The sequence below is a fragment of the Hemibagrus wyckioides genome, linkage group LG16 (assembly GCF_019097595.1).
Source record: "Hemibagrus wyckioides isolate EC202008001 linkage group LG16, SWU_Hwy_1.0, whole genome shotgun sequence".
Taxonomy (NCBI): Eukaryota; Metazoa; Chordata; class Actinopteri; order Siluriformes; family Bagridae; genus Hemibagrus; species Hemibagrus wyckioides.
In genome coordinates, this window is record NC_080725.1 from 17,515,144 (window position 1) to 17,542,500 (window position 27,357).

The following is a 27,357-nucleotide window of genomic DNA, read 5'->3' on the forward strand; positions in this document are numbered from 1 at the left end:
AGCCTTTTAACGAACCTCATTGCTTAACGAAACCCCAATTAAGCTAGTAGACACATTTTGCTGCTTTGTATTTCACATTTATTATAACCACAGTTCTTTACACCACCCACAACCCACTCATTAACACAAGAATAAGCATTAGGGCAGAGTTTAACTGCGGATTTCCCCTGCTTCATTTAATCCACTACAAAAAGAAAACCAGCAGCAAAAATTAAATATAAATTTTTTTTTTAAAAAAGGCAAACAAGTATGGTCATGAGAATTAAAACTTTATTAGTGTATTTATGAAGTCTGCATATGCAACACGCTTGAAAAGCTTATCTCCTGATAACGTTCACGTCCTACCGATACATCTCTCTAATGGTAAAATAAGCTCACCAACTGTTAAATGCTTTGCCAAAAAAATAAAAAATAAAAGGGAAAAAAAAAAAAAATAAAGGAAAAATAAAATTATATATATATTTATATATATATACACATATACTGTATATGCATATATGTCTGGGCCACTTAACAGTTCTATTTGGTTTTCTTTCCACACCCAGTCAAAACTGGCACGCAGAATGTTCCCAGTGTCTGAACGCTTTCAAAACAGGCCACAACTTCTTCGTCTTCTCCACACTCGCTGCAATTAAAAATACAATCGCAAGTGTAATAAAAAGATCAACAAAACTAAAGAGAGACAGAGGTGGCAGGAGGGGAATGAAGAGTTCAAACATCTTGCCACCGTCACAACAAGTAAAGGAAGGCAGACAGCTAGATCACAGTCATTAGTCAAGTTGTACAACAAGAACACACACTAAAGTTGCACAATTCATCTCGTAAGACGCTGATCGTTTGAGGAGTCTTTTTTATTTTATTTTATTTTTTCCCCCTTCTTTTCCCCCCCGATTGCGAGTGAATAGAACACTGCCGGGGTTTTTTTTTTTTCCCCACAAGGGAGATGTTTTCCCCACATTTAATGAACCCATAGGTCATGGAAAAGCATCCAGGGCAGAAAAGAAAAGAAAAAAAAAAAAAATTATATTTACAAACGTTGTGTTTATTTATTTATTTCTGAACTAACCAACTTAAACATGCCGAGAGAGGATGAGGAGCTGAATGTTCGGTGCAACAGCTTAAATCGGAAACATGGAGGAGGAGGAGGAGGAGGAAGAGGAGGATATAAAGACATTGACCGTGAAAGATTTCGACGAACAACTTCGTTTTGTGACAGGACGTTAGCCATGTTCCGTTAAAAAGAGGGCATGATCTAAAAAAATACTCAGTTCTAATAAAAAGGAAGAGAGCATTAAAGATTTTAAATATATTTATATATAAAAATACATGAAAATACAAAAAGTAGCTAAAAGAAAGATAAAGGAGAGAGAGAGAGAAAAAAAAAATCATGTGATTGTGAAGAATAACCTACTTTATTAACACTTAAAGCTTAAAACGGTTGGATTTTTTTGTCATTTTTTTATTTTGAAAGATATGGATTGTGTACTCGTTTTTTTTATTACTTTTTTTTTTTTGTCATTTTTCTTCATAAAGATTTTCCTCAGCCCAACTCGGAACGCTCCAGAGTGATCTATTGAGTATTCACCTAATGAGGGGCGATACAGAGACAGAGGTGAAGAAAATATTGGTCCGGGTTGTTATATTTTTCTTCTTCTTCTTCTTCTTCTTCTTACGGTCTCTTTCTTTCTTTTTGCTAAAACATTCCTCTCTGTTCACATTAGATTTCATGCCATAAGACAGCACCCTGAACATATAAGGCAACATTCTTTCATAGTGGTTGGGCGCAGCTATCAGGAACAAGAAGTGGATAAGGTGTCTTTTGGCGTTACTTTTTAAGAATGAAAGGTTTTGGTGGGTGGGAAGGGCTTAAAAAAAGCAGTAATACTTTTTTTGTTGTTGTTGATTAGTCTCAGCAAAGAGATCAAGCTTAAGCAATATGACATTTTGCCAACAGAAGGTAAGCTATTGGTTAAGCAAAGAACATAATCAGAAACATTTAGTTTACGCGATCACCTCAAGGGGAAGGAATGCTTTACTGAAACATCTGTGCCAAGTTATTAACTGCCTTCTGTTACTTCCCTAACACACACACCTTCCCAGTCTTTATAAGAAAAGGAGAGAGGAAAAAAAATATATACATTTCAAAATTCTACCACTAATACATTTAATATTGAGGATTTATGAGGAGGGGGGAAAAAAAGCGAATTAAAGGTGCATGAAGCTGATGTGACAGCAAGTGCCATGTTCAGTTCCGAAAAGTGAGAACATCAGGAGAGAGAGAGAGAGAGAGAGAGAGAGAGAGAGAGAGAGAGAGAGAGAGAAGTAGTACTATGAAAGAGAGATAGAGTCGGGGATTATAGCACATCTGTTGTTCTACTTGTCGTTTCTTGTGATTGTGGACTTTGCAGATTTCGGGAAAGGGGGGGGGGGGCGTGGGCATCGTCGTCATGGCGATTAGGACATACTGGAACAGCGGGCGGTGGGAGAACCCATCTGGGTCAGAACCTTATCCAGCCACTGCAGCGGTCCGTTCAAGTGCAGCTCGATCCAGCATGGAGTGCTCGTCACAGTCTGCCGTCTGACCAGATATTTTCAAAAGAGAGAAAACACCTTTATTTATTATTTTTCCTAACAATAAGCATGTCCTTACTCTTTAGATTTTTCTCCTAAAGACACGTAAGCCAGTGAAACAATGCCGTTCCCCCCCCTCCTGTGCACCCCACACACAAACTCATCAATCTTGGGTTATTTTTATCGTTGGCCTTTACCCGTAACCACAAGGGAGGTCGAACATGTTGCATAGTTGAGGAAAGCTTCTAATCCATGTAGATTTGAACCATTTACGATTTCTTAATAAAAACCATTGTTTTAAAGATCTGTGGATTTAGTTCAGGTGTTCTGCCTTTAAAAAGGTCTGCAGTAGCTAACATGTAGTCTAATGCAAAGGAAGGGTTGCTTTCAGCCTCAGGATCTTCTATTATTATATTCAAGACACCCAAGTATGGCTGTTTTTCCTACCTGCTGACCCGACAATCTCACATTTCTGATCTGGTGTACAGCCTTAGCGAGGATATACATTGTGATATAAAATGTTCTACCCTGCAGTTCGGTTGAAAAGGAGTTAACCACAAACGTCATCGAGACAGAATACTACATGCTCCTCTTTACTCTGAGAGTATTTTGTGCAATGAATGAACTTGTTGTGTTAGATTCTACTATCCAGCCAATCATTATCCGGGATGAACAAAAGATGACATCCGTGTCCTATTTCCACACTAAGAAGAGAGGCGTCTCAGTATGATGAGCTGAAGGAGAAAGTCCCGTACATCTGTAGATATTTTAGACATGGAGTGATAACTCGGGTGCATGGTCTACCGCAATGTTTGGTTTTACAATATATCTAAGATTTCTGCCACATTAGACAGCATTAAATATTACTGAGGTGAACTAGCTATGCGCGATGTACAGCCTTATTTAGACTGAACTTTCCGGCGACTGAAGATAGGCTAGCAGACCTGTAAAGTCATGTTTGTGTGGTTACAGAGAAACATGCATTATTTATCAACTGCATTTTAATAGATAAATGTTAGCGGTGGATTTTTTTTTTTTAAATGGGGGGGGCACGGTTAAGAAGAAATTTAGACTTTAAAAAGGGAGTCTGGCTTTTACACTATATTGCCAAAAGTTTTGGGACACCCCTCCAAATCAGGTGTTGTTTTTCAGGGTTTGGCTCAGCCCCTTAGTTCCAGTGAAAGGAACTCTTAATGCTTCAGCTTCATTCCAAGACATTTTGGACAATTTCATGCTCCCAACTTTGTGGGAACAGTTTGGGGATGACCCCTTCCTGTTCCAACATGACTGTACACCAGTGCACAAAGCAAGGTCCATAAAGACATGGATGAGTGAGTTTGGTGTGGAGGAACTGCACAGAGTCCTGACCTCAACCCGAAAGAACACCTTTGGGATGAATTAGAGCGGAGACTGTGAGCCAGGTCTTCTCGTCCAACATCAGTGCCTGACCTCACAAATGCGCTTCTAGAGGAATGGTCAAAAATTCCCCATAAACACACTCCTAAACCTTTTGCAAAGCCTTCCCAGAAGAGTTGAAGCTGTTATAGCTGCAAACAGCAGGACAACTCTATATTAAATTCATGTGCATGCAAAAGCAGATGTCCAGGTTTTGGCAATATAGTGTAGATGCTAAGGAAGACAATCTTACTGAGAAGCAAATGTTATCATAAAGTGGTCTTAAGAGGGTCAAAATATTTCTCTTTATCTTAAAGTAAATGTATAAATGTCTCTCAGTTTCTTTTTAAGTCTCAGTCTCATAATAACTGTAGTAGATTAGATAGAATTTTCACATTAATTTTAATATCTCAAAAGGGTTCATCTTGCTGAACTCTGCCACACTACATTTACAAAATATTTAATCCATGTTTGGTTAATTCTTTTTAAGGTGACAAACCCATGCTGACGGAGGAATTCACGTTACCTGTACTCGGCCCCCCAGCCTTTAACAAAGCTCATGCGGATGGTGCACATTCTGGTGAGCTGATAGACGGCCTCGAAGCCCTGATTGACCGACTGAGCCAAGAGCGCAGCAAACTCCTGGTTGTTGAAGATCTTCAGGTTACAGCCTAAGAGGAGGAGAACATGACCGTCAGTAATATATTCATTCTGTGTTAAAATTTATTCAATCTGTCATTAGGACGTACCTGGGGGGATTTTGCAGACGGTTGCAGGGTGCCAGCCGTACCTCTGGTTACAGTTGGGGCTTTGAACAAAGATGGCGCTGTCGCTTAGACACTCGGCAAACACTTCCCCTCCGATATAATACAGCCTGACTCCCCGGCCTGCTCATAACACCAGAGAATCATCTCACATGAGAACCGTCATGTTTACTAAACCTCCAAACCAAAAATGCACTGCAAGGCAATGAGGGATTTATGGGTTAATGAGACCATTGCTAGTTTAGAATGTAGTTACCACTAGTTACATTGCAGTCAATTCCAGTTTAATGAAACTAACATTATGTCCATTACAATAATTTGCAGAAGCAGGTCCAATTTTTTTTTTTTTTTTGGTCTAATGACACCTGTAATTCTTATCGGAATTAATGGACAGCATGAACGCTACTCCAGGGTTTTGTTGGTAAGGCCTGGGTGTTTGTTTAATTGCCATGTATATTGGAAAATTAGCTTGAGCAAACGAAACATGGAAACAGACCAGATGATTAGTGGGTGTTTCTCAGTTTTAACACTGACCCTTAAAGTCCAAATCTTCCCAACCGACAAAAATTTGGCTCAGTAACACAGCATAATACAAACAGAAGCATTAAATGACTTCAATATGGACAAAATATAGCTTGCATTGTATTTACCAACAGAATCACTTGCAGCATAAACAATAAATCAGTTTGTATACCGACGTCGGCAATAACTCATCGTTCAGATAACACAACATAATGTATTTCCAGATAATCAAAATGTGCCTACAATGAAAGGGGAGAACCTATAGCAGCATCTTACAATAAGAAAAAGAACTTCATAAAACAAACATTTTAAACATAAAACTGAATACAAGGAGTTTGGTTTTAGAAGCACAGAGCAGCAAGCACTGCTCCAGCACCAAGCTAGTTGGCTGGCTGAGAAAAATGTGCTAGACACCATGCTAGGCGAGTGAAAGCATCAGCCCTGTACCATTATGCTAACAATGAAAACAGTGGAACAAACCTGGCCTGATGTACCTAAAGTAGCCAGCTAATGTATCCCACTTAAAAATCAACAAGCTACAAGTTAAAAAGAAAAGTCTAATAAATCTGATGTGCACAGACACATCCCCTTTTTAAATTAAGTGGGTTTGCGATTTAAAATATGCAAATTGCACAAAGTTCAACTAGTTTCCAGTACGTGATGTGATGTTTATACCGGTAAATACTTAGCCATGATCAGGAAATGAACGTTAATGCAGGGTGTGACTGAGATCTGCACCTCCCTACTATTTAAGTGAGTGATTAATGGCTCCTAGTTTCTAAAAGTAAGAAGCCTGTACTCTGCACACCTATTAGTCCATTTGCCTGGTTTTGTATCCAAGTTTAATGCACGAGTCCACGCATTGCTGGACTTGCGCTCCTCCACCCAGTTTCTCCTACTGCTAGTGTGTGTACCTATGTGTCTGCGAGTCATCTCCACGGTGGCGTTGCGGTTGACGTTGGACAGCAGGCCCAAGCAGAAACGCTCCGAGTTAGAAGGATCTGTGAATCCGTCCACAGTGAGGGAAGGCTGCGAGGCGTGGAATGTTTCCCCGACCCGCTGGTTCAGCTCATAGTAGGCTATGGAGCACCAGAAAGCAGGCTCGGAGTAGGTCACCGGTTGCAGGTCTACAACACAAACACACACACTTATGTTATATGACACATGATAACACATATCTGCCCATCTCTGGGAAACACCATTACGAAATACGGTTCTAAACATGGCATTATCTTATCCAAAGCACTTGCATATAAACGCAACATTTTAAAACAGCACAGGAAGATAACGAGGTAAAGATCTGCCCTTACCCATGCCATGGTTGACGGGCGAGAGTGTGCTTGGCGACAGTTCTGCAGGGGAACCTATGAGGGGGGAAAAAAATTAACATGTAAACAATAGTCAAAAATATAACAGTTTCAATTTAGCCACATCAATGAGCTACAAGTATGCTATTCTACCTATTACACGTTTCTATAATAAGCCTTACTCCAAATAAAACCATTAACCATAGTTTATTATTAACCCCAATTGTCCAAACTGTACTATTAAAACTCTGCTAGCTTGTAAGCGGCCATGCAATTTGTTTGTGGTTAAAAAAAATAAATAAATAATTCAGAGACTAAACCTAGCCAGGAATAAACATTATACTTAAAGCTAGCTAGATGCTAGAGCATTAACAGATTTGCTATCAAGTCAACTATCTAATAGCTATTCGAGAGCTATATGATTGTGCGCTATATGGCTGAGAGAAAGACAGATTCATTTACTGGGCATGTTTTTCTCCCCCACTCCGAGTTGTAGCAAGAGCAGAGAAATCACTAGCCCGAGTGCATGGGACAAGCGGCTTACATGTATTGAATGTTAGTTTTCCCTAATATTAGCTCTATATCATATGAGGTGTCTAAACATGCATGTTACAGCAAGGCACCCATTTCAAATAAGAGCTCCAGCCGGACTACACACTGAAGCGTGAGCGTTTAATTAGGGAAAACCTGTAGACCTGCTCATTCATGCACTCATCAATCATGTAGCAGCTGTGCAATGCATTAAATCATGCAGGTACAAGTCAAGAGCTTCACAGCAAACATCAGAATGGGGGGGGGAATGTGATCTCTATAGCATGACTATAAGCATGGTTGATGAGTATACTGGAGTATTTCAGATCTCCTGGGATTTTAACCTGTACGAGTCCCTTATATCCTGCTGATCAAAGGGATCATGGGAGAATGGACCTAGTGGAGGTGCCAGAGAGGTTACAGCACCTCTAATAAGCACTCATTACACATGTGATGAGCAGAAAAGCATCTCAGAATGTAAAACATGTCAAACTGTAAGGTAGATAGGCTTTAGATGGGGTTCCACTCCTGTCAGCCAAGAACAGGAATCTGAGGTGACAGAAGACGACAACTGGACTTAAAAAGACCAGTCGACATTCTTCCAGTTTCAGAGAGTTTGTGTACACTGTAGGCTCAGTTTCCGAAGTCGAACCCAGAGGGATCTTATAGCCCATCCACCTCCAGGCTTAGTGAGCTGTGCATTCTGAGTATGAACTGAAATATTGACAAACCCAAGCAAATAAAGTGCAGAGTAAAACAACTATACAATCCTTGTAGCTTCTATACACGGTCACCTCATTGTTAAACATATGGAGAGGAAAGGACAACAGCAGTTATTGGAATCTGATTATTTATGATGGAAGAAATGAAAATGTCCAAAACATCTTGGTGACCTGTTCCTGACAACTTGAACATGATGTGCTTCTATACAATGACGCTAATATGGCTACACAAATTCACTATTCACTAGCGAACATTAATTTCCCTTTAATACAACAAAACTAGCCAGAAAGCTGGCCATTTCGTACTGTGTTAGTCTTGCCATTTAGATCGAGGGGTCAACCAAAACAAGACCGGGTAGTGACACTTTTATTTGCCCAGTTGGACAGGTAACGAGTTGTCCACCCCCTGATATTTTAAACTGTACTGCTAAATAAAATAACAGTGTTACAGACAGACAGACACACACAGCCATTCCCATGCAGTACTGGCCACTGTGGGAATGTACCTGTGTCCATACTTTGATTCATATGCTGGTCACTGGTCTCTCCATCCTCACTGATGTAGCCTGGTGGAGGAGTTTCTATGGAAACACATCAGAAACACACTTAATACTGCTAATACACCACGAATGCATGCAATAAAGGAGGCCTGACACTAACAAATATAATTAAAGGATCACTCGGAAAATCACACGGTCCTCACCTGGTATATAGTTGTTGGGGGGTTCGATCCCGCCAGGAAAGTTGGTGTTTTCGGGTATGGAATGGGTGTAGTCATCCAGAGGAGGCAGTTCAGTCAGAATCTCTGTGTGTCTTGGCACGAGGACAGGTGGTAAGACTACAGAAGGGGGAAAAACCCCACCATTCGGCATTAGTATACTGTATGTGTGACGTGACTAGAATGATACAAACTGAGCCGAGCTACAAGACACAGTACTTAACATGATAAATCACAATATAAATCCCAGCAAAACCCTTTTTATAGATGGGGTATTTAACAGGAGGGAAAAATTGGGAAAGAGGATACAGAAAGCAGAACAAGCACATTAAGATGAATGCGAAGTTTTTTTTTATTATTATTATAGCTGCGGCTACAAGATTTTATCACAAAATCGATATTATATATTTCTATCCTGGCCCCAATAACCAGTTGTTAACACTTTTAATAACACACCACTGGACAGATAAAAGCATGTTCTCGTGCACCTGGTGTCTCCACCCGCTGGTAGTGGTAGGGGTTGACGCACACTTCGTCCTTCTTGAGGTTGAAGGCGAACTCGCACGTGTCGATGGCACGCAGCTCGTGATGGCTGTGCAGGTCGGGCCATCGCCACAGGCGGCAGTAGATTACGTGAGGCAGCCCCTTACGGTGAGACACCTGCAGGCGTCCGTCCAGAGATCTAACCCAGGCACATAAAACACAGGAAAGGACAGAGAGGAGGAGAGAAAGAGCAGAGGAAGACAGGGAACGTGCCAAATGGTCAGAGGAAGGAGAACATGGATGGAGAGAGGGAAGAGAGCTGGTTTAGACCTCAAGTTTGGCTTGGCAAACTCTAGTACCAAAGCAGATCAGAAACCACGTCCTCATTTTACTTATATAACTAATCTACTGTTACAGCTTCTCTAAGAGGATGTGAGTGTATGAATGAGAAAAAAACATTAAGTGCACAATTTTAAATAAATACTAGCTTAGCATTGTACACTAGATTCAGTTACACTAGATTAAAATCATCTTGAAAGGCCTGAGAAGTCAAAGTGAAATACACAGCCCCTGGAGAAGAGGAGGAAGCCTTCTGCGCCCTCTCTCTCCGAGCCGACGGGGAAACGGAGCGCGGCCCGGGTGAGTGCAGCACAGTGACAGGAGAGGATAGTCACCTGGTTTGGTCAGGGTAGCTGTATAGGCCTGAGGTATCCCACTGTTCTATCGTATTTGGAGTACTCAGTCCCCAAATTTCAGAGCAATTGCTGTGCACAAAAAAAGTAAAAACAAACAAACAAAAACAAAAAGAACACAAACACAAACAAAAAAAATGATAAACATGGGGCATGATTCATTCAAAAATACCAAGATGACATAGCATGGGAAAGATATGGGTGTCAATTCTTTTATTGGAGATGTTCTGCGGTCTGGGCAAACGCAGTTCAACTCGAATAAAAGAAGCCACTCAAACGGTGAAACCACATACGACAGTGAAATGGAGAACAAAACAAATGTATTCTTATTACAGCGTTCAGTCACAGTGTGAGGAACAAAACATTCAAGGCCACGCTGTTAGAGGAAAATAATCGCTGGATTTCTTTCAAACAACAGTCCCCGAGTGTTTTATTCCTCTTATACCACGGCAATCTGCTAACTATTACCATTTTTAATTTCTTAATAAACGGCATTTAGTGTTACATTTAACATCGAAGAAAGCCCATGAAACGACTTCGCTCTGACGGCAGATATAAACAGCGGCTCCACCTCCAGCCTCTTTTCTGAAGGAAAGACTGCCATGTTACAGAGCAACCAAGTCGTCTTTCCTTTTTCCTTCAGAAAACTTTCTGATCATTACAGAAGTGCTGGAGATTTCTTTTCTTCTATAAATCGTCTGCTTACAGAAAACCCTGAACGACGATATGAGATCATATAATACAAGTTATACAAATCAGAGCCAGTAATATGGCTGACGTGTCCGACCAATCAGAATTGAGGATTCAGCAGCGCTGTGGTATAAACTCAGTTAAGGTAGGTGGAGGAAACGGTAATAAGTCTGTTTTCATGACGGGTTTGATTAGATCGACATTTAAACATGCAGCACAGGACAAAAATGAGTTGAAAAACATGATCTAGTTCTATGAAATGCACCACATTCATTTCATACCAATAATCATCAAACAGTAGATACACACACATTACCGGGTAACACTATAAGAGAGACTTGGAATGAAATTTTGAGATGATCAGGTTTTTTTTCCTGTGTTTAACCGATTTCCCAAGAGTATAAACATGATGGGGGCAAAAAAATCATGAAGTGTAACCTCCATTCTGATCCTTGTAGGAATATAAACACCTCCTAAAAACACACAGATCTTTGTGTAACCTTAGTCTCAAGGATGAGGGCAAAGAAATGCACAACCAAAGACAGCATTATGTCTCATTGTGAATATCAATATCATCTAACTTTCGATAAAAAATCTGAGAGAAAAGAAGAAAAAAAAAAAAAAAAAAAAAACCACAGGCATTTTCCTGAAAATCTTTTCCTGTCTTGTAGAACTGTGTTGCACATTGCCTGGTAAAATTATTTTTATTAGAAGCCAAGGTCAGAAGGACAGAGGAGAGGAAACCATTAGTTCTTTGTACCATTAGTTCTGTACCCTCTCTAACATACTACATGCACCAAACAAAAGGGTCATTTTAGTCTTTTCTAGTAATCTGGACAAACAAAGCACATTATAAATCGAGTAGCATCAGCAGCAAATTATGACATGGAAGCAAAAATGATCACCGCAAAACGAGTGAAAGGATGATCAAAACCATTAATTAATTGTATTTTGCTTTTCGAGCATGGCGTCCAAAGGAAAACGAGAATTATTAGCCTGTTTCATGCTCACAATGTTTTTACTGCTTGGAGTTTGCATGGTGATGAGAAAAATGGGGGAATGGGGGCAAATAGCGTAACTGAAAATAAAGGCGAGAAAGGAAGTGAAACTACCCATGTCCACACTGAGTGCCATGTGCTGAATCAGGGAAACGAAGCCAACATTCAACACACCAGTAGCTGGAAAGCACACACACATTTGTCCTATTTATGTGAGCTTCCATTAATGTAGTTACTACAGCAGAATAATTCAACAAGGAACGCCAGAGCTAAAGTCGCTACTCCATTCTGTAATACTGTGACCGTCGGGATGACGTTCGGCACCTGCGTCGCACTCGTGTCATTTACGATATGACCAGATTCTCGTAACTTACATACCTTTAAAGAAAAATGCAAGAGAAATGTGTAATATGAAAACAGGAACTCTTATTTCCACTGAAATGCATCTCTTCAGTTCCTCTGAAGCATATGTATAGAACCTATACCAAGCCTAACTAGCGAGTGCAGGTTACACATCGCTATCAAGTTTTCAGGTTAACGCACCGGCTTTATTCCTAATCTAATTCACGCATTACTCGTAGCCTGTCCTACTATAAAGTCAGGATCTTTAGAAACACTATCCAGAGAAGACATATCAATTCTAATTCCCAATGCAAAAGCAGAGCTACTGTTACACCTCAGTCATGGCGTCACTGCTTTTCAGGACGGTCAACACTTTTTGACGGTCCCCAGGTGACCAGTGGGGCCGAGCGATGGGACGATGCAATCGGATATCGTCCGACGCGTAATCGGCACTAATCCTTGACGGATGAGGGTATCGCTTATTTCGGTAACCGGAGAGAGGTTGTTTTAAACAGCGTGTTAAAAAAAAAAAAAAAAAAAGGTTAACGGTACCGACAAATAAGTATTTGATTTACAAACTCAAAAAATATTAGCAGCGACTTACTACTGAATTAGGAATCTCGTGACTGAAGATCACAAATTAGTAGTTAAAATTAACAAATATTTACTTAAAAGAAAAATAGCCATATACTTCCTGTCAGCTGCTTCTTCCCTGCTCAGGCTGATTACTTCCTCCTGTGCACGTGATGACATGAACTAACTTTTGTAGGTTCTAAGCCACATTCATTCTTAAAAAAAAAAAAAAAAAAGGTTTATATAATTGAGGGAATAAGAAGAGACAGCTGATCAGGAGAAAGAAAAAACAGGAAACCAGGGTAATCGATGAAAAACAGGTTACCGTGACAACCCTGCTGTAAAATATATACGCATTTCATATGAGGGCTTGGAGACCATCGTGTTTTTCCTCCAAAAAGATCACACAGACTTGAGGTTATCATCGGTCCTTCAGTGTCTAGATGACCACCAACCTACCACATGGCCTGGAGATTTCATCTGCAGGCATTCCAGAGGCTAAAACCACTCCAAACATCTCTCTATGGAGCCAGGATAAAAAAAAACAAAAAAAAACAAGCTGCTGTTCCCTTATCAATAGGTACTCTCCTGACAGGATAACTTATCTAAACAATGCTGCTTGCGGAAACGATATTCTGCTAGCATCTACACCACGTCCTAAAGATGCCTGGTCTCAGAACCGACCAGGGATCAGATTAAAATAGCGGGACGGCACGGAGCGCAAGAGAACAGTACGTTCTCGGGCAATAATCTTCGCTTATGACTGTTGAAATTGAGCAACGCTGACGATAAGTCTCCTACTTGGGTTGCGTCCTCTGAACGCGTGCCAAGCGGTCGTCTTGGTAATCCTGTAAAAGGTAGGGCCAAACCCATCATTTCAGAACGGGTCTCTAACGTGTAGCGCTCTTTGGGTTTATGTTAAATAACAAATCTGTTTAGAGAACGGACGCCAAAATGTAAAGCTGCATTCCTGCGAGATCAACGAACCCTGAAATCCCTTTTGTACCAAGTACAACTAAACCATTGTTGAAGCTATTTTTTTTTCCCTCCTCTTGAAGACCCAAAAAAAGACCACGCACTTGAGATGAGCAAAATTAAGCATCATAATTCATGAGTAAAACTAGGCCATGCCTTGAATATCATAACAGGTTTTCCTTTCTTTTTTTAAATAAAGGCACCCAACCTCATGGTGTGTAATCCTTCAGATTTCAATATCCAAAAACCTGATTTTAAAAACAATATGCCCGACATCCCGTGACAAAAATCGATGCGTCTGTATTCAGCTTTTGGTCACTGTTGCTCATCCGCCTTCGAGGAGTGATGCGATATCCTGTCTGCTCAGACGATAATGTCATCTGCACTGTGTAAATACTGACCTGTACGCCGTTCCTCCCTCCTTCACCCGTAATTGATGGAATTATGCGCCCATGCAGTCTGCTTCCTCAGCAGATTTATTGAAGGGGATGAAAACGGGGCCTTAATACCGGCACACAGAGGCAGCCAGACAGCAGAGTGATCATGTTACAATCAATAGGCTTTAGAAATGCAACCCCATCACTCTGGCGAGGGGCGCGTGCGGAAGAAAAGTGCTCTCTTTGCATCCCTGCACTCACTGGAGGCATGTCTGCAGATACACTATCTGTGCTGCTTCTCAGAGGACCTGCGCTGATAATCGGGACTTCCAGAAACTGGCCGGCAGTCGCATTATCGCAGATAAGGGTTTGTTTTCCTTGAAATAGGGCAAACAAAAAAAACACAAAACAATAAAAGCCGATATCGAACGCTATCCTGTAGTAAGTGTTTGAAATGACTAATGAAACACATGGTGAGCAGCTGCCGTTAAGAGATTTGAAGATTAATTGTCCATGCTCTCAAACCAATAAACAAGGGCTAATCAACATATCAAACCTACAGGGAAAAACAGTCGCTGCCAATCCACCTCCACACTTCCTACTTACATCAGCATGTAACAGCTGAATACATCTCCACTGCTCCTTAAACGCTTCTCGAGCAGTGCAAATCGAGAGGATTAATCATGCATTTGTTATATAGAAGCAGTTAAAAATAACCATTTAGCCCATGACAGACTCTATGAATCAAACCAATCAGATTTGAGTGCCAGGAACAAGAAGTGTTCCGACAGGAAAATGGATAAATTAAATAAATAAAGCATACAGTATACACCTGATGTACCAAAAACGGTCGTCTGTCACTACGCCAATAAAAATCGTGCTTTAAAGACGAGCTCGGATTTTCTCTCAAACGAATGGTGGACTAAAGCAAGCAGTCTGTCTCAGCACTAAATACAAGAGCCACAGAGACAATGATGCCTTCAGCCATTCCCACCAATCTTCAAGGTTAGAGGACTGATTAGAACAGAAAACATGCACCGGCAGCAAAATTTTCCCACCCTGTGAAACCTCCCTAGACAGACTCTCAAGGAAAGCCGGAAAGACCGTGAACTCAAAACGACTAGTTCAAAGCACCTCAAAGATCTGACGAGTCTCCTGCGCCGTTTAGGAGGATTATTAGAAATAACTGCAATTATTATTCATTTAACTTGAAGGTCTAAAACACACATTTAAAAACGATACCTTAGTCATGAAGCTATGCCCTTTGAGTTTATAATAGACGAATGATTTAGGATCGCAAAAATGTATACACATTTGACTAAGGTTCACTAAACAGGTACACAAATTTCATTCTCTTTGGATATATTCAGTCTATCTGCCTGGATCTCACTGGATTGCGATTTTGTTATAAAAGGAATTATAAATACATCATTGAACTTTAACCACGAAAAAAAAAGCAGTGAGAAAAAAAAAAATGGAGAAGTAGCACTGTTTTCATAAAACACAAGGTTTCAATTTGTTGAGTCTAAGAAGCTGGAAGCCACTGTTTTCTCACATTACTGATAGAAGTCACTGATGGTTTACTGCCATCACTGAACGTGAGAAGGTTAAAGCTCGACTCCATGATTGGCCATCAAAGTGCAAATGAGATGGAATGGAAGTTGGACATTTGTATTAAAAAAAATAAATAAATGAATAAATAAAGTAAAAAGGAATTCCAACCGAAGTCAATATGACGCGATGGCACAGACATAATGCAAATAAATAAAATAAAGCAATCCTAAATCTAGGAAAAGTGCACCCTCTTGATTCAAATAATTGCACTGAACACATTTCCTGTTCAAACTGTGAATTTTCCTTTCCCGAGATCACGCTGGCGGCTATGAGCAAACATACTGCATGATGAGCTGAGAGAGTAAGTAAAGCTTTGGCATGGGGAGATGTGCATGTGCGTTCTCTTTAACATTGGCGTACCTGGGGATGGTCACACACTTGGTGTTGCAGTTCTGCGTGGTGATGGCTTTCTCCAGCTCATCCAGCTGGCCCGTCTTCTTCAGCTTCTTCACCAGGCTCTTAACCGCCTTTTCGCACCACTTCTCCTCCTGACCGTTCTGCTCTCCGCCGCCTGCTCCGCCTGAGCCGCTCGCAGACTTCTTCCAGCCCAGCAGGCGCTTCACCACAGGCGGCGTGAATGGCAAGATGGAGGACATCCTCGAGTGGTGTTAAGGTTCGGCCGTGAAACACAGGACGAGGTTTAGGCGGGGAGGAAAAAAAAAACGGGATGAGACTAACCCTCTTCCCCAACAAGGCTTTGGGAAAGACGGCCACCAGCCCAAAGTGGCCTTGAGGTCCTGAGGGAATGTTAGTAGGGGTGTAGGGGCAGGAGAGGCGCTTTAGGACTTGGAACAGGGAAGGGGGGAGGGGGGTGTTGAGGAGTTACCTGAGTGAAGAAAAACAGAAATCAAAAAAAGACTGATTACAGACCTGGGGGGAAAAAAAAAAAAACCACAGGCTCAAAGGGATTAGCCAGGAACCTACATACTGTTTGCACAGCACAACCCATGAAGAAGGGAGAAATAAAAAACCCACACATCATTGTTAGAGTTTCACATGCATTACAAAGAACACTAAAATGTCAAGGCAAATTTATCCACAAATTAAACATGATTAATAACAACAACTCCGAAGCATAATATGAAAACACGGGAAAAAGACGTAGATAGTTACACACTTTGCGCACGCTCCGCTGCGGCGTCTACGGGGGAACAAACGGCAGCTTCATTCAACAGGGGGTTTATTTACATAGGACATGAGGTGACAATTACTCCTGGACCATTTCTTATTGTGTTCCTGTCTGAATCGGTCATATTCAGAAAGCTTACCCCACGGCCTTACATGCAGAAGTAATGCCAGCCACACAAAAAACGTGCGGCGGCACGAGCGGTTTTCCCTCTACAAACCTCCCTAGTTTTATACACAGCCTCACGGGAGGAGGAAGAAGCCTGTAGTAAGAGAAGAGCTGAGATTTCCTTGTTCCATCATACAGTGACGTGACACTGATGCCCCATCGGAAATCACACACAGATGCTGATGGGGAAGTGGAAGTAAATGTTTTTCAACACAGGCCAGGGTTTAGCTTTCCAATAACACTTCTGTGATCTAGAGCTGGATTAAACAAACAAACAAAAAATGTAGACAGCTGAAGAAGAGTATGAGGAGCACGAGGTGGGTGTTCACGAAAATAGCAAAGCGCTAGAATTCAAACCAGTTCATCCCAAAGACAGGGCTGAGGAAAGCACTGGTTATGAGTGCTTGATTTAGAAGAAGAAGAACAACTTCATCCAGCAATGCTATAAGGCGTCATAACGTGTTTAATGCAGCAGGTTATCTATATACGTCTACACAAAATCAATGGACAAAATTCCAGTGCAGCAGACTTATGGCGGTGCAACTAAAACACACAGGCAGACAGAAAGTCTTATGATTTACTAATATATGTATATATATATATATATATATATATATATATATATATATATATATATATATATAGTAAAACAATCAGGTGTAATTAGCACCCGAAGGGGAAACCGTAACAATGACCAGAAACCAGGCCCGATGCTGAAGCAGCGCTAGCCACCGAGCAAGTTATTGTTTTTTTTTATTTATTTATTTTTCCAACAAAATAATTCTTACCTCAGTTTGATATTTGACCAACGGAGGTGTCCAGCGGCTGCATATAAAAACACACTCTCTCTCTCCCGGTTTTCTGGAGCGAATCGATCCGGCAAAACGCTGAGGATGCTACGGCAGCTACAATGAAACAAACCCGGAGCATGAATGCAGCTACAACCGGACGCGATGAAACACACAGCCCACTGCTACACGGTTCTAATAATGCTAATAATAATAATAATAATAACAACAATAATAATAATACAGTCACGCGAAAAAACGAACCATTATCATGTGAACGCGGTGAACAGAGGCGGTTTGCTCGAGCTAAAGCACTCGGCGTTTCCTCCTCTGAGCCCTGGCCATTATGAACACCGAGAACCGCTAGCAGGGCTTTGCTACTTTTTGTTTGACAGAAAAATAAACAGGTTGGAGACGTGTTTGCAGTCACTTTATCTTCCTAAGACCTAGTTGTTGTTTTATTTTTATTTCCCCTCCGCCTTCACTGACTCACCTTAACAAACGAATTCAAAGGAGCGTCCAGTCAAAAAACAAGGAGGAGAAAAACAACTATGTCTTCATGTATAAAGAGTTTAGACTGTATTTTCCTTTCCCCCTGTAGCAGCAGCAGACGACGGCCTCTCATACGACCAACCTAACCTTAATGCGCGCAACGCGATACCTTCCCGCCCACTATCCCGCCCGCGCATTCTCATTGGCTGAGACAGAAACCTATGCCGGCTACAGTAACCCAATGTCCTCTTTCGGATTGGTTTGAATGCGATGTCAATCACGTATGCAAAGTGCGCGTGGTTTCTATTGGCCGGCCAGATTCCTCTCGTCGTGTGTGATGTTTAGATTGCACTATGAAGCGTTTGATTGGTCAATTGAGCTGTCCATCAACCGCCTTTATAATAGAACTGGACGGAACAGGGGTGGGGCAAGTGTAAGTGGGTTAGAGCCGTCAAAAAAAAAAAAAAAAAAAGCAGAGACCGTATTCCTCCGCCATTCAACAAAGGAGAATATATAGGGCTTAGGTTTATTTTTGTTTTTATGATGCAATTTCTCTAACATGGGTGTCCCTTCTCCAATCAGTCCACATTCAGTGTGTTATAATATCCACAGGAAGCATTTTTTTGCTAAACGCTGCTTTTAACTATACGTTTGCACCTTGATGGCTTGTGCATTTTTTAATTACCGACGATTAAAGTCTGCCATCGCAAGACCTCAATTAGCATTATGAAAGATATACAGGTTAATTTACATCTAATAAAACTGCCCATTTTTTCCACTCACAACAATACTACGTTCTCCTTCACTGTTATGGTCTTGGGTTGCCAGATTGGGTCGAGATCCTTCACATCGGAGACATTTTAAAATTCGTATAATAATTCTGATCACGCTATATGTATATATATATATATATCCCACACTTTACCTTCAACTGCAAAAAAAAATAAAAAAATCCATATGTTTATAAATATTCTATCCTATCACTGCTGAATTCTCCAATAGGATGTGCTGAAGGTTTCTTTTAGATGATGTCAGTGCTTTGTAAAAGCCAGACTTCCCACTATGGGAAGTTTTAACATTGGAAAACTTTGCACTTTCCTGTTTATCTGAAACAGTACAAGTATAATACATATATTTCTATTTTATCAACCTCTGGAGAGAAAACAAGTCTGTGTGAATATGCCGGATATGGCAACTCGGCTACTGGTTGTCAGGAGTAGTTCAGCACACAAAGTGCTTGGAGACTTCCACAACACACTTTTTGTTGTTCAATTGCTATCTGTCTTCATTATGGATTCATTAATTTGTGCAAAGTGTAACATGACCTTCAGATCCATGCATTTCCTGATGAAACATAAGGAGAAGTTTTGTATTGGAGCAGTTTCTCAATCAGAGGTACAGCTCTGTCCAAGCTAGAAGCTTTATATCTACTACATTGCTCTTTTATATGAAGTTTATATAAGATCTAAGACATACACCAACATCTGTCGGTATTTAAATGTTCCATAACGTAGAGACACAATTTCAGATTTTTTGGTTCCAGTGTTGCTGTGATAATGACTAGACAATCTTTATACAGAGTCAGAAGATAAGAGAAAAGATCAGGAGGCATCAGCAGCACAGACTTTTGCCCGAGACTCGGGCATTTCAGAGTGTGCAGATGTCTCAAAATGAGCCTAACCCCAACAAACCAGTGAGTCCCGACAATGTTTCTCTCATTTTTAATTGATTTCAGTGAATCTATCATAGATATGTGTTACTCACTGTGTCTATTTGAACAGACAGATCACTCAGACAGATCAGAAGTTCACCTTAGTCAAGACCTGGCTGAAGTTCATGAGAGCAATGCAGTGCTATCTGATGGGCACAAACAACTGGACATGCAAAGACAAGGTATTCTCCTTCCTGTTAAATAACTTCTTAAAAGAAAGAGGGGCGGAAAAAAAACAACAAATCATACAGAGTGCTACTAAAACTCGCTCCAGACAAAGGGCAAAGTGTGTGTTTATTCTGAATAATTAGCCCTACTTTTTTAAAGCCTCATAAAGGCTTGTTTATTGGGTGTAGCAGGGAATGTGCCAACATGGAAAGCTGTGTTTTATTTCAAAGCACCAACATTTATTTCTGCATTCGATTGCAGAGTTTGATTGCAAGCTGCAAGAGGCGGCTGCTCAAAATGGGAAAGTGGCCGAACTCGAGAGAATGCTCTTAGAGCTGAAAGAACACGAGCAGAGAAACACAGCGTTACTGGAGACTCTAATGGATCATCTACAGCAGAATGGGTTAGTTCCCACAAACGATCAAGGAACTCATCCTGACTTGAAGAAGGAGTCAATAACATTTAGAGCTGACTACTGCCTAGAAGGTGACCTGCAAACAAGAAACTTCTTCTTCTCCTTAGCCTGATCCCATATTTTCTTTAATGGATAGCTTGTGAGCTGCCTTAGAGAGATCAGTGGTAAAGTAGACGGGATAAGGTTTAGGAGTTAGCCCCACACATGTGTGTTAGGGTGTTTCTGCCCTGCATTCATAGAGTTTGAATGTTTCCTTGTGCTTTAGGGGTTTCCTCTGGCTACTCCGGTTTCCTCTCCCAGTCCAAAGTTATGTGTTATAGGCTGACTGGCATGTCTAAATTGTCCAGAATATGATTATATCCTGCAATCGGTTGACCCCTTGTGCCCTGGGATAGGCTCCAGGCTTTACACAATGCTGCACAGGACACAAAGTGTATGGATTATATGCAAGTCATTAAGGGTGGAGTTTTCCTTTAAGTATTTCCAGAACAATTACATTGCAGATAGATGGAGAATTTTATTTGTAATGTACACAGTATACAACTTGCATTGAAAGGAAAACCCAGTCCCTAGACTTTGTTTATAAATAAACTACATTTAAGAACTAAGATTAAATGGAAATAATAGAAGTAATAGAGGTGATGGAATATGGTATGCAATACACACCCACCAGGCATAACATAATGACCACCTGCCTAATATTGTGTTGGTCCCCCAGTTGCTGCCAAAACAGCCCTGACCCCGTCCTGCACTGTGTATTCTGACACCTTTCTATCAGAACCAGCATTAACTTCTTCAGCAATTTGAGCAACAGTAGCTCGAGTAGTTCACCACTGTTCCTTCCTTGGACCACTTTTGATAGACACTGACCACTGCAGACCGGGAACACCACACAAGAGCTGCAGCTTTGGAGATGCTCTGATCCAGTGGTCTAGCTATCACAATTTGGTCCTTCATCAAACTCGCTCAAATCCTTACGCTTGCCCATTTTTCCTGCTTCTAACACATCAACTTTGAGGACAAAATGTTCACTTGCTGCCTAATATATCCCACCCACTAACAGGTGCCATGATGAGGAGATCATCAGTGTTATTCGCTTCATCTGATCATAATGTTATGCCTGATCGTTGTATAACGTTACATGTAGTAAACGTGCAAACATTACAGGATAGAAAGTGATATACCGAACATGGAGGTGAGTTACATGTAGTAACAGCTGTATTGTCTTGATTATATAGAGAAAACCTGTGTATCTTCTCATAGACAGGACATTCATCAGAGCACTGACTCACGCCATCGCATACCTAAATCTGAGGAGAGAGTAATAGAAAAATTCGTTCCTGTTTACAGCTGTGGAGTGCTTTCTACAGAAATCAGGTAACTGGAGATTCCTCATAAAGTCATGTTTCAGCCACGCTGATATAACTCGCATTATTGTGGAACTGAGCCATGAGGCAAACTGGAACGTTATCTAACATATCCATCCGTATAATGCGATAATTCTTTTCCACAGTACCCTTCGCCTCTCCTATCTCCAGAGTGGAGGAAAAGATCCTCAAATCCTGGCTCACCTGCAGTGTTTGTTAGACGCGGCTATTAAATTAGAAATGCAGGCTGGGAAAACTCCTCTGCCCAAGACCAAACGTGAGAGCGGATACTCCTGGACACTCCTGGACATAGTATTGCTATTCTGCTACTGTCTCATTTAAGATAATAAATGTTTGTGCTGTTATGCAGGTCAAAGGGACAAATATTTGAGCAGAGAACTCGCGTCTGTGGAGCTGGAAAACCAGCGCTTGGAAGAGGAAATCATGAAAATGGAGTTGAGAACGACTCCAAACTGTAATATTACTGAAAAGCAGGCAATATGACAAAATAATCATGATGACACAATATGTAGGATCATGATATTTAGACTGGCTAAGGATATTTATGTGAAAGATTCAGTACAAAATCTAAGCTGTCCAATGAGAGTAAAATCTGTACAATCTCAGAAAAAGTTCATTGCGTTCATCACGTTATCGATATGATCATATTTCCCAGCCCTAATCCGATACTTGTTAAAAACAATTCAACAAATTTTCAACCTCTTTGTTTAGTTCGACCTGCTGAGCAGGAGATGAGAGCTGCAAAGACGGACATCGCGCTGTTAAAGCACGAGATTGAGATGAATCGTCTGAGAAAGCGACTAATGAGCAGAAAAATGGCGTCCGTAGTGACCTTTCCCCCTCTGGTAAAGGTTAATTAAAAAAAAATTACATGATTTATGGATGTGTAGCATTTAATTGCATTCAGTTTTATTCTTGTCACATTTTCTTGTCTTTCTAGGAGGAACCCAGATCATCATCTTTAACCAAACACCTCAGGAAAGAATCAGATCCCAGTCACTATGACCCAACGTTGGTCTATTGTCAATCAAACATTAGTATTTCTTTAAATACATCATTAGTACTGCTTACTGAAAAAAGGAATGTATTACAGTTTCGGCTTTTTTTTGTGTGTTCCTGTTGCAGGACAGGTTTTGTGGTGTTTTATGATTTCCTCTTGGGCTTGTGCCCATCATACAGAGTTTGTCGGCTGATGGTGGGGATATACAGTGGGGACGTATGTTTGGGAAGCCCCTCTATACTACCCCCAGTTTATTGTGATTCTGTCAGCTCTCCTCGGCACGGCGAAGAAGGAAAGGCAATCCTCGCCACTAAGCAAGCGGTACCAGAGTAAGTGCCTTTTGGATTTAAAAAACTTAATAGAGGGATGCCAAACATACAGTCACGGCCAGGGCCAGTTTTATAAAGGTTTTAATCTGACCTTGTTCAAAATTAAAATCGTTTCATGGATGACAATTGACATAAATGAAAAATTTCACTAGGGGGTAAAATAGTGCAATAATTTCAAGTCCCTAAACTGAACTACTGACAAAATGTAAATCTAATAGTAACTCATCGTTTGTTAAGTTGTCTTTATTTGTCACATATACATTACTGCACAGTGAAATTCTTTTGTTCGCCTATCCCATCCTTGGGGCTTGGGGTCAGAGCGCAGGGTCAGCCATGATGCAGCGCCCCTGGAGCAGGGTGGGTTGGGGGCCTTGCTCAAGGGCCCAATGGTGGCAGCTTGGTGGTGCTGGGGCTTGAACCCCGATATTCCGTTCAACAACCCAAAGCCTTAACCATTTGCAAGCTAAAATTGTGATATATAAACCCACTTAAGTCAATTGCAGGTTTTAACCCTACAAATTGTCGAAAAGTTCAAGTTCATATACATATAAAGGTGAAAAATGATTGCTATATGAATAAAACTGAATTAGAAATAGAAAAAAGAACAGTAATTGTAGCACATACCAAGGTTTAGACCTGTTGCTAAGTAAGTATTCATTATCGATGGCAGATTTCACACATTTTTAGTGTTTGTCAGAATCTGTTCTGTTGTTTAATGAATTTGTATTCACTCTCCCTTCTATTTCTGACATATTATTGAGGTCTTGCATGCATAGCGTGGTTATAATGTACAGTATCTTTTAATAATGTTCAAGTCAGGGAACTCTGAGGCCCTTTCAGTGTGTTTTTCTTGTAGTTCATGATGGATTTGAGGTATGTTTTGGATCTTTGCCCCCTTGTAGGAGCCGATTTCTTTTCAGCTTGTTTCTTGGCAGACTATTTTACATTTACTTTCAGAATTTGCTGATTTTTTTAAAGTAAGACATTCTTTCATTTACCTGTGCAGTGTTTCCTGTGCCACTTGCTGCTACACAACTCCAAAGCATGAAAGATTCACCTCTGTGTTTAACAGCTGACGAGGTGTCCTTTTCATTCAATTCTGTTGCTTCTCTGTCAGCTAAACCTCCATGCAGTTCCTTAGAGTCAGTTTGCTTTGCCTTTCTGCCCAGCCTACAGGCAGTTTCTTATTCTTCCAGATCTTGCCTTGACTTCCACCTTAACCCTGAACTCTCATTTCTTAATGACATTTCTGACGGGGAAAATTGTGAGCCAGAAGCACTTTGATGTCTTTTTTAGGCTTCTGCTGTATTGTAGGTATCAATTAACTCCATTTTCAGATCCTCGGTCAGCTGCTTAGAGGAGGTCATGGGTGCTGATTGCTGCTCTTGAATGTTTTCTTGACCTGCCTTACAAGTCCTAATATATATATATATATATATATATATATATATATATATATATATATATATATATATATATATATATATATATATACATACATGGATGCATAATAAACTTTGCTTTACAATTATCATGAGAAGACACCACTAACAATCAGTATGTAGTGTGTGACAAAAATCTTGGCAATCAAGTCAAACTGCATGATTAACTTTGGTCTTTTCTTGACCAGGGTCCAGCCTGCTTCATCAATCTCTCTAGTGATGCAGCTGCAGGCATCTGGAGGTTATGATATTTATGGATATGAAGTGACACACTTAGCACCACGAGGCTGGCTGAAACTCCATCTCTTTGACCATCACAATCGTTTGATTACTGGGAGATGGAAAATACCCGTTCGTCTGCTTCCAGCCAAACCCTCAATGACAATGGCAGAAGTCAATGCTGTTCCCCAGGTTTATTCAGCCATAAATACTCTGTGCTTTAATTATTTAGTTATTAGTCCACTTATATATAATGCACTGATGACATAATCACCTGTTATATCAATGTAACAGCTGAGTTATGAATTGTAGTATATTTTAAATACTTATTGATATAATGTATCTAGTGCCCTTTTTTTATTGAAGCTATAGGTTTTTTATTATAAATTAGGTTACAGTTAATGAGGAGAGAAACTCCGATAGTATTCTAGCTCAAATCCATTTATTACATTTCCATTTTTATATTTCTTAGACATGTAACATAATACATTTTTATTTTAATCACTGGGATGGATGAAAATGATTGTCATGATTGGATTTATTTTCACCGTAGTTGGACAATGCTGAACTTTACCTGAGAATCGTTAGCGCAAGACAAGCTGAGATTCAAAGCTCTGTTCCAATTAGCATCAACAATGCTGGGATCTACCAATACCCCCCTGTGGTAAGTGTCTCACCTCTCAATGACAGATGGTATAGTTTCTTGAAAATGAATACAATATATATGTTTGTTCATTTTAACATATACTGATGTGTATGGGGCATCACAGTGGTACAGCAGGTCGTGTTGCTGTTGTGAAGCTCTAGGTTGAGTCCCTAGAGTTAGAGTTAATGTGGATCTTGGCATGTGTGATGCCCTACAATGGACTGGCATCATATCCGGGGTGTATTCCCACTACATGGGCAGTGTTCCTGTGATAGGCTCTGGATCCAATGCAAGACTGAAAAAGATGAAGCATTTAATTGAGATAAAGGGAGGAAGGAAGGAAGGAAGGAAGGAAGGAAGGAAGGAAGGATGGAAGGAAGGAAGGAAGGAAGGAAGGAATGTTAACCACATCCGAAAAAAAACTCAAGCGCATTTTGCATTACTCAAAATGTCCAGCAGAGGGCAGGATTGCCCCCATTATGGTAGCCCAATAATCAAAAACCCACAAGTTTCCCAGAAACCAAAGAGTAAGGCTTGTACAGTTCCATCTGCTGTGCCAACCCCTTGTGAGCCATAGTAGTCATAAGGGATTTCATTTCATTCTTTACTAACAATGATCATTAGTGAAAATTATTATTGGTAAAGACAGAACAACAGCTTATACAATGCTCTGGAGCTAAGGAACAAATGGCTTGCTCACAATTCATAGCCTACCTCTATTTATGTGCTTCCTCATTTTTAGCAAACTCCTAGACCCCCGGTGGACATGCAAGAGTCTCATGAAGCCGTCCGATCTCCAGATGTTCAGAGTGAACTGGTCCATGCGTCAACCTTCAATCAGCGCCTTGTAAACACTGCTTCATAACCTGAAATGACTTCAGATGAACTTTTGTCAGTTGAAAAACTATTCTAATGCGAAAAGTGCAACACTGTGTCTGTCACTGATTAATAATATAAGGCAAAACTCATGTGTTTTAAAACATGGTTGTAATGAAATAAAGTATATAAATATAAAATAGTGAAAATCAAATAAAAATGAATGGAGAGATTCCATTCCATTCCATCCTGTGGCGACCCCTGAAGGGAAAAGCCGAATGAAGAAGAAGAAGTGAAAATAAAATTACTGTTATTCTGTTATTGTATTCACCAAAATATCTCACTGAGATATTAAAATACTTATACACTATATTGCCAAAAGTTAACTCCAAATTACTGACTACAGGTGTTGTTTTTCAGGGGTTAAGCTTGGTTCCTTAGTTCCAGTGAAAGGAACTCTTAATGCTTCTGCATATCAAGACATTTTGGACAATTTCATGCTCCCAACTTTGTTGGAACAGTTTGGGGATGACCCCTTCCTGTTCCAACATGACAGTGCACAAATCAAGGTTCATAAAGACATGGATGAGTGAGTTTGGTGTGGAGGAACTTCACAGTCCTGACCTCAACCTGATAGAACACCTTTGGGATGAATTAGAGCAGAGACTGTGAGCCAGACCTTCTCGTCCAACATCACAAATGCACTTCTAGTGGAATGGTCAAAAATTCCCATAAACACACTCCTAAACCTTGTAGAAAGCCTTCCTAGAAGAGTTGAAGCTGAAAAGGGCAGGCCAACTCCATATTACAGTTTTGACCTGGCTCATAATCTCTGCTGGATCCCTGAAAAACAACACCTGAATTCAGTGAATTGGAGGGGTGTCAACTTTTGGCAAAATAGTGTATCTCTATCTGTCTTCTGACCCATCGGCTTCTTCCTAAGTGATTATTTGTCAGCCGATAAATAAGACACTTTAATTTAAACACCAGTCTAATAAATGCAGCGTAATGCAAATATGAAAATCATTATAACGCATGGCATTTATGTCACTAGATCTCTCTCTCTCTCACACACACACACAAACTTCATCTAATATATATATATATATATATATATACACACACACACACACTATATTGCCAAAAGTATTCGCTCACCTGCCTTGACTCGCATATGAACTTAAGTGACATCCCATTCCTAATCCATAGGGTTCAATATGATGTCGTTCTTCTGGGAAGGCTGTCCACAAGGTTTAGGAGTGTGTTTATGGGAATTTTTGACCATTCTTCCAGAAGCGCATTTGTGAGGTCACACACTGATGTTGGACGAGAAGGCCTGGCTCTCAGTCTCCGCTCTAATTCATCCCAAAGGTGT

At 40.5% G+C, this 27,357-nt stretch overlaps 2 protein-coding genes across 3 annotated transcripts; one reads left to right on the forward strand and one right to left on the reverse strand.

Annotated features, from left to right (window-relative positions):
* Positions 1-1,291: 1,291 nt before the first annotated feature.
* Positions 1,292-18,010, reverse strand: smad2 (SMAD family member 2). Of its 2 annotated transcripts, none has more exons than XM_058411872.1 (12): positions 17,850-18,010; positions 17,357-17,473; positions 15,635-16,100; positions 9,688-9,777; positions 9,019-9,212; positions 8,516-8,650; positions 8,331-8,393; positions 6,563-6,616; positions 6,167-6,379; positions 4,716-4,853; positions 4,493-4,637; positions 1,292-2,578 (listed from the first exon to the last, which is right to left on the reverse strand). In XM_058411872.1, the coding sequence occupies exons 3-12, from the start codon at positions 15,868-15,870 to the stop codon at positions 2,455-2,457; spliced, it is 1,392 nt and encodes a 463-aa protein (XP_058267855.1). In that variant the 5' UTR covers positions 15,871-16,100; positions 17,357-17,473; positions 17,850-18,010; the 3' UTR covers positions 1,292-2,454. The 2 variants fall into 2 exon arrangements, with proteins under 2 accessions (XP_058267855.1, XP_058267854.1); XM_058411871.1 differs by having other exon boundaries at positions 8,319-8,393.
* Positions 18,011-19,068: 1,058 nt separating this feature from the next.
* Positions 19,069-27,027, forward strand: LOC131367173 (coiled-coil domain-containing protein 17-like). Its single transcript, XM_058412436.1, has 13 exons — positions 19,069-19,243; positions 19,428-19,541; positions 19,630-19,741; positions 19,989-20,130; positions 21,406-21,519; positions 21,656-21,786; positions 21,880-21,984; positions 22,242-22,375; positions 22,471-22,541; positions 22,656-22,859; positions 24,490-24,712; positions 25,074-25,184; positions 25,909-27,027. Exons 1-13 carry the CDS (start codon positions 19,139-19,141, stop codon positions 26,029-26,031), a joined length of 1,689 nt encoding a protein of 562 aa, XP_058268419.1. The 5' UTR covers positions 19,069-19,138; the 3' UTR covers positions 26,032-27,027.
* Positions 27,028-27,357: the final 330 nt, after the last annotated feature.